At 30.9% G+C, this 8537-nt stretch overlaps 2 protein-coding genes across 2 annotated transcripts in view; one reads left to right on the top strand and one right to left on the bottom strand.

Moving 5' to 3' along the window:
• Positions 1–5140: 5140 nt before the first annotated feature.
• Positions 5141–6534, top strand: LOC108757469 (uncharacterized). Its single transcript, XM_018501889.1, has 4 exons — positions 5141–5432; positions 5532–5735; positions 5848–6102; positions 6411–6534. Exons 1-4 carry the CDS (start codon positions 5351–5353, stop codon positions 6452–6454), a joined length of 585 nt encoding a protein of 194 aa, XP_018357391.1. The 5' UTR covers positions 5141–5350; the 3' UTR covers positions 6455–6534.
• A 950-nt stretch (positions 6535–7484) lies between these two features.
• LOC108757468 (uncharacterized) overlaps positions 7485–8537 on the bottom strand; it is a 2077-nt gene continuing 1024 nt past the window's right edge. The window contains exons 3-6 of the mRNA XM_018501888.1: positions 8319–8523; positions 8116–8200; positions 7997–8061; positions 7485–7879 (exon numbers count right to left, since the gene is read on the bottom strand). Coding sequence (XP_018357390.1) covers positions 7687–7879; positions 7997–8061; positions 8116–8200; positions 8319–8523 — 548 coding nt within the window. The 3' untranslated portion in view covers positions 7485–7686. The remainder of the gene's footprint in view (positions 7880–7996; positions 8062–8115; positions 8201–8318; positions 8524–8537) is intronic.

Genomic DNA, 8537 nt, shown 5'->3' with positions numbered 1-8537 from the left:
CGGCTCGCGTTTGTGTTGCAATCGGTTGTGCCAGCCCGCCGCCTGATGGCGTTACTCTCGATGTCGTAAACCGTCACTGGTCTGGCATCCCTGCATAAAGGCACTTTTTCATACTGATGATCGACGCTCATTTTTAGCGGTAAAATAGGTTGTGTGATCAAAATATACGCTTGATATTCGTCAATTTTTATTACGTGATCTGTTTTGACGCGTCTGTCTAAACAAAGACAACTTTTAGAATACGAACTGCGCCTTAGGATAAAGAAAGCTGCCAACAGATGTAAAATAAACGTTCCGCTTAACGCAGTCGATTTCATCGTATATAGGAGATCAACGTATACAAAAAACATTATTTTTCTTATTTTCAGCATTTTGGACAGAAATTTGCCTTTTTTAAACATCCTCCATTATTGGAAAAGGTATTGGTACTATATAAAACAAGTATTTAATATATTTTACGAACAACTACAATATCACCAGCAAGTTATAACCAATTGTATTCATACATACGATTAATAAGATTTGTGATGATGAAACTGTCTGAAACGAAGCTAACTTAAGCGAGAAAGCATTGGCCGCGTGTGTAACGACGCATCGATGTATTATTTTCCTCGTTATAAAGTATTTGCTTCGATGGCTTGAAAGGAACGCGCATTACAATTAATGATTTACGTCTTTCAGTAACGAGATTCTAACTCTGGTGTCACCGTTATCGTCTTACAAAATTCGCAATTTGTTAGTAAATCGTTATTAAAACAAAATAATAAAAAGTAACGGTGTTGCAAGTACTCATCGCGGCTTTTAACCTATTCTGTAACTCTCAAGGAAAACATTATTAAAACGCTGTTACACAGATCTTTTACTAAGGCTAATTCTACAATGTGCTTTTTGTTTCCTGTTTCTTGCTGTTTGTCTCTTGCCTTCTTCAACAAAAAGGCAAGAGGCAAACAGCAAGAAACAGAAAACACAAAGCATGTCGTAGAATTAGCCTAATAGAACTATGCAGTAATGTTATAAAAACATTTGTTAAGGGTTACAGAATAGGTCAGCAGTAGCAGCATTCTGTTATAATAATAATGATTGTTGATAATAATGTTTGTTGTGATAATAATGATCTCGTTACTCTTATAACCAGTTACAATTGTAGGATATATTAAACTTACTGTAATGTCTATAACCAAAACTTGAAAGATCAATCGTAAATTTTTAAAATGATTTTACACTTAACAATAGTTCCTAAAAATAAACGTTACTTCATTTACACAGTTACTAAATATTTCAGTAACATATCTGGTTGTACAACACCGGCCATTGGACATAAATTCTGATGAAAAGGGATTTACTATAAAAAATTTTACCTCGAGATCCAACTCGGCGGGCTGAATAAGCTACAGGTTGGAAGAAAAGAATGAACTCCTACTGATAGAGCACTTCTATATGAAGTAAGTTCAAGATTAGTTAAACAATTATAAAAATATATTTAAAGATTTACATATACATGTAATTGAATTATAATCATTAAGGAGGACGATATTAATGATCGAAACGTGTGACTATATTTTTATCTTTATTTCTTGGTACTATATATACATATATATATATTCGCATTAGCCAACCAGCATTGGTTTGAATGGTACTTTTGAGACTTAATATTTGAATTCTCAGTACAGTAGAGCATTTAATTCAAGTAGTTAATTATTGAATTACTTAAAAACCATAGCAAATAGTATGTAATAATTAATCGTTTATCACTGTTTATGTCTTTAAGCCTATGACATTTTCGTTTTAATTTTATCATTTCCCAACGTTTTATGCATTATGTATTATTGCAGGTACATTTCTCACGCGATATGCAAGAAAATAACCGAGCTGAAGGTAAAAAAAAACTTAAAATTAATGATGTGCCAATATTTGGAATAAAAGCGACGGAGAACGTAAGTTGCCAAAATACAAAAAAAATGTGAAAAAAGAACGTTAAAAAAACCTATTTTTGCACAAAAAGATGTAAGCAACAAAAATAGGGTTTTTTGTAGACGTTGATCTCCTAAATATGATAAAATTGGCTGCGTTTAGCAGACCGTTTACTTTACAACACTTGGATGTTTTCTTACCGTTGATTGGATTATACTTTTAGACCTAAAATCAGGGTAAAGAATAATTTCAACAGTTGCGAGATTAACATCTGCTGCAAACAATTTTATCACATACCAAGGAGATCAATATCTACAAAAAAAAACATTTTCCTTAGTCATTTTGAACACAAATTCGCATTATTTAAACATTCTCTTATATTGAGAAAAGTACTATTGCTATATAAAGCAAATATTTATAATTTTATAAATAATTGCAATATGACCTACAAGTTATGACCAATTGTATTCATACATATACGAATATTAAGATTCGAGTTGATGAGACTATCTGAAATGTAGATAACTGAAAGCGGAACGGCAATATTGACCATGTGTGTAATAAATTGATACATTACCTTTCTCGTTATAAGGTATTCGCCTCAAAGTTTTGAAAGAAACGCGCGTTACATAGTGTGACGTTTTTCAATGACGAGATTCTAACTAGACAGGATAAAGAAAACTACCAACAGATGTAAAATAAACGTTGCGCTTTACGCAGGCAATTCTATCGTATCTATGATAACAACGTACGCAACCAAAATTATTTTTCTTACTTTTATCATTTTGAACAGATATTCGTCTTTTTTTATACATCCTCTTTTATTGGGAAAGGTATTGGTACTATGCAAAACAAGTATTTAATATGCTTTATGAATAATTGCAATATCACTTGTAACCTAGAACCAATTGTATTCATACATACGATTACCAAGATTATGATAATGAGACAGAAACGATGCTAGGTTGAATCGAAAAAGCATTGACCACATGTGTAACACATCAATGTATTTTTCTCGTAATAAAGTATTTGCTTCAATAACTTGAAAGTAACGCGTGGTACGATTAATGATACGTCTTTCAGTAACGAGACTCTAATTAAACAGGATAAAGAAAACTGCCAACATGTACATATGTACAATAAACGTTATGCTCAACGCGGACAATTCTATCATATTTAGGAGACCAGCGTTCACAAGGAAAAAATATTATTTAACAATCACCATTTTGGACAGACAATCGCATTTTTTAAACACCCTACTTTATTGGGAAAAGCACTATTAACATATAAAACAAGATTTTATAAATTATGCAATAGGACCTACATGTTATAACCATTTGTATTCATATATACATACACGAACATTGAGATTCGAGATGATGAGGCTGTCTGAAACGTTGCTAACCTAAAGCGAAACGGCAATATTGACCAAGTGTGTAACACATCGATGTATTACCTTACTCGATATAAGATATTCGCTTCAAAGTCTTAAAGAAACACGCGTTACAAAGAGTGACGTTTTTCAGTGACGAAATTTTAACTAAACAAGATAAAGAAAGACTGCCAACAGATGTAAAATAAAACTTACGCTTAACACAAGCAATTTTATGATATCAACGTACACAACCAAAATTATTTTTCTTACTTTTACCATTTTGAACAGAAATTCGTCTTTTTTATACATCCTCCTTTATTGGGAAAGGAATTGGTACTATGTAAAACAAGTATTTAATATGCTTTATGGATAATTGCAATATCACCTGCAACTTATAACCAATTGTATTCATACATACGATTACCACCAAGATTGTGATGATAAGACTGTCAGAAATGATGCTAGCTTAAAGCGAAAAAGCAATGACCACATGTGTAACACATCAATGTATTTTTCTGGAAATAAAGTATTTGCTTCAATGACTTAAAAGTAAAACGCGTGTTACAAATAATAATTTACGTCGTTCAGTAACGAGATTCTAATTAACCAGGATAAAGAAAACTGCCAACAGATGTAAAATAAACGTTACGCTTAACGCAGGTAATTCTATCGTATCTATAAGATCAACGTATATAAAGAAAAATTATTACTTAACTTTCACCATTTTGGACATATATCCGCATTCTTTTAACACCCTACTTTATTGAGAAAAGTACTGTTAACATGTAAAACAAGTATTTATTATTTTTTAAAATATGCAATATGATCTACAAGTTATGACCAATTGCATTCATATATATACGAACATTAAGATTCGAAATGATGAGACTGTCTGAAACGTAGATAACTTACAGCGAAACGGCAATATTGACCACGTGTGTAACACATCGATGCATTACCTTTCTCGTTATAAAGTATTCGCCTGAAAGTCTTGAAAGAAACGCGCGTTACAAATTGTTTTTCAGTGACGAGATTCTAACCAAACAGGATAAAGAAATCTGTCAATAGATGTAAAATAAAAGTTGCGCTTAACGCAATCAATTCTATCGTATCTAGGAGATCAACATATACGAAGAAAAATTATTATTTCATCATTTTGGACAGATGGTTGCATTTTTTAAACATCCTCCTTTATTGAGAAAAATACTATTACCATATAGAACACAAGTATTTATAATTTTATAAATAATTACAATATGACCTACAATTTAAAACCAATTGTATTCATACATATACGAACACTAAGATTTGAATTGATGAGACTATTTGTAACATAGCTAATTCAAAGCGAAACGTCATTATTGACCACGTGTATAACACATCGATGTATTACTTTTCTCGTTATAAGGTTTGCGCTTCAATGACTTGAAAGAAACGCGCGTTATGAAGAGTGACGTTTTTCAGTGACGAGAATCTAACTAAACAGGATAAAGAAAACTGCTAACAGATGTAAAATAAACGTTGCGCTTAACGCAGGCAATTCCATCGTATCTGTGATATCAACGCAACCAAAATGACTTTTCTTACTTTTACCACTTTGAACAGAAATTCGTTTTTGTATGTCTCTGGTATGTAAGTTCGATATTATATCCCAGAGCTCTGATTCGTTATTTTCTGTTGTCTGTGCTTATTGCCTGTGCCTATTGTGTTCAAGGCTTTAGTCTCCTCGAATTTTGACAAACTCTAATGCCTCCGGCACACCAGCGCGATGTTCGTCGCGCGCGACACGCGATATCCAATGAGTGTACAGCTTTACCGATGTTCTCATTCTAAAGGTATACTCTCATTAGGCATGTTCTTTTTGAAAGTACCGTGCAGGAACTTTTTGTACCTAGTACAATGGTACAGTTCAAAATGTCGTCACGGTGCATGCGGTACAGACAGTACGGTGCAATTTCAAGTTTCCAAATAGAACGTTATTCGGAATATGGGGTGCACATGTGAACAGCAAGCTCAAAAGTGATTAGTGAGGTTACGAATAGGCCTGTTAAAATAAAAGACATCATGGATACAGAAACTGACGATAGTATTACATCCGATGAAGAGAATCCATTCGATGAGTTTCTTGCATTGCACAATGATAATGGTAAACACAATTGAATACATTATTTATTTTAGTATGCTACATGATTGATGTTTTGCATTAATGCAATAGAATAATAGAAAAATTGATAATTTTTCATAGATCATGATGATGACTTACTTGCAATTATAAATCCTGCTATTAACGGTATTCAAAGAATAAATCATGTAAAGATCGTAAATTATATAGAAACGACTCGAGCATACATTGAAAAAGACTTTATTATGCATTTTCGCTTGTCACGAATGATTGCATATGATCTAATTGATAGATTTGAAAGATCTGATATTTATGTAACTCTGCATGGTAAGATATAATAATATAATGTTATACTAGAAGAATAGTTGTGTAATTTAATTGTAATAATTGTAGAATATCACACACAACTATTTTATTAATTCATTTATAATATTTATAGTACCCTCAGGTAAACCCACAATAACAGCTGAAAAACATGTTCTTGCTTATTTATGGTTTGTTGGACATCAAACAGCATCATACCGAGATGTAGCAGATAGATTTGGAGTCACATTAAGCACATTATTCAATATTATCACCCGTGTAACTGACTTTTTGTTATCAATGCCAAATATAATTAGATTGCCCACTAATGCAGAGATGGAAGTTACTCAGCAGTATTATAGGAATCGCACAGGATTCCCTGGTGTCATAGGTAAGAATTTTGAAAATGTAATGGAAAAGAAACAATATAGTTGTAATACAATGTTAGTGTAGTTCATATATGTATTTTTTAAGCTAAAAAATGAAGAGTTCATAACAATATATATTAATAATTTATATTATTCCCTTTCTAATAGAACAAGAATAATATAAATTATTCATTAATTTTTTATTCCTCATAGTTATTCAATTATTGATTATTATAATATTGTAATCAATCAATTATTGATTATTAATTTTATTATTGATTGATTCCATTATCGAATTAATTTTTAAGTACATATTTTGTTTGTGATACAGGATGGAACCCATATTCGTATAGACAAACCATTAGAAGATCCTGATTCATACATTAATAGGAAGCAATATTTTTCAATACAACTACAAGGAGTTGTTAATCACCAACGAAAATTCATTGACGTCTTTGTAGGTTATCCAGGGTCTGTACACGATGCTCGTGTTTTTAATGAGTCTGAATTAAATGAATGTTTAAACAATATTTGTGGAGGTATTTATTTACAGCATAGTATTAAATATGTGTGTTTAACACATTTTGGTAAATTACAATTTTAAAATATTGAAAGAATTTGCTCATTTATCCTTGCAGATGGTACATACATACTAGCCGATAGTGCATATCCATGTTTGCCTCATGTTCTCGTGCCGTACAGAGACAATGGACAATTAACAAGAGCTCAAATTAATTTCAATCAGAAGCTCAGCTCTTGTAGAATTACATCTGAGAATTCGTTTGCAGATTTAAAGCAACGATTTCGTCAATTATACCACTTTAAATTGCGTAACATTGTAAGAATGGTTCAAGTTATCAATGCATGTTGCATTTTGCACAACATCGCAAATGCAAATGACATAGACATTTTTGAACCACCATTGAATGATGCATATCCTGATCCAGCATTGGCACAACACGTACAAGTGGCACAATATGAACACGAAGAACATGTACAGAATAATACTGGACAAATTGTAAGGGATGAAATTTGTCGACAATTAGCTACTCGATTGTGATTAATTTTTCCTATGTAATGTTATCGATATGATATTTTGATTTTTGTAACATTTACAATTATTCATTTAAAATTACTGTACAATAAGTTGTAACTAAAGAAATAATACGCTACACATTTGTAATTTATTTGTATTTTATTCATATTCTTTTTAACGTAACATAACATTTTCCTATAATTTAAAGTGAGTCACAAAGGAGCTTTAATACATATAAACTATCATAGAAACAAAATAATACGCTTGTAACATAGAATTTGGTTTTCAATGACATAGATTTTTCAATTAAAAATAATAAAATACATAATATTCTTTATGTAATAATCTATAATAAAAAACTAAGTTGGGTTGTTGAGTTCTTTTAGTTCTGATAAAATTGCCTCCAGTACAGAATTTTGATTTTTTAATAATTTGTTCTGTTCCAGCAATATAACATTCTTTTCCTTTAAAATATTATTTCTTTCTTCTCTTACTGGAGTTTTGTTTTCTTGCAATTCCAAATATTTTTTTTGAAAGTCTTTGGATTCGTTCCTTCTCATTCTGGATTCTTCTAGAATAGTGCTAATGGTATCTTTATTATATCGACGTTACTCGGTCTTTTCTTTTTTGTTTGTACATGACTAGTATCGTTTACATCTGTACTATTACTATTAATGTTTGTACAATTTCTAGCATTTATAGTAACAATATCACTGTTCTCTTTTTCAATATTCTCGGTAATTGTTTCATTTTCTTCTTGCATGCTACAGTTGAAAAACATATGATATATTAAATGTTTATAAATATTACAATTAAAATGTACCAAATGCAGTAAATATACAGTTTATCTGATGAATGTATTTAAAAGTTACGAAACTTACATGTCAAGATCTTCACCTGCGGAATACCGAGAAGATGACGCTTTAGAATTTGATGTTTTTTCGACCTCTTTTAATAATGTTCCTATTCTATTTTCACATAATATTGATCTTTCTTCGACCTCTTTTAATTTTGTTCCGATTCTATTTCCACATATTACTAAAGGCTCAATGTTATGTTTTTTTCCTAAAATATCATCTAATTCCCTATATGAAAAAGAGGAAGAATTATATCAAAAGCAGGGTAACGGAAAAGTAATGTTTTCCAACCTCATATATATATATATATATATTTATTTATCATTTTTTATGAATAGTAAAATACCTTCGATATGAACAATCAGCTCTATCACGTCCTGTTTTTTTATTATGACTTTTCATATTCTTATATGAACGGTTTAAACTTTTCATTTTATTTTCAGCTTGTCGTGGTGTAACACTATATCCATTTATAGTCATTTCTATGGCTATAATTTCCCACATTTTTTTAAGATTCTTTATTTTTCTGTTTGTTACATCTTCTCTTTTTTCTTTAAATAAAGCC

This window comes from Trachymyrmex cornetzi, unplaced genomic scaffold (assembly GCF_001594075.2).
Source record: "Trachymyrmex cornetzi isolate Tcor2-1 unplaced genomic scaffold, Tcor1.1 scaffold1436, whole genome shotgun sequence".
NCBI classification, from domain to species: Eukaryota; Metazoa; Arthropoda; class Insecta; order Hymenoptera; family Formicidae; genus Trachymyrmex; species Trachymyrmex cornetzi.
The sequence above is the reverse complement of the archived record's forward strand: the minus strand, read 5'-3'. Positions and strand labels throughout refer to the sequence as shown.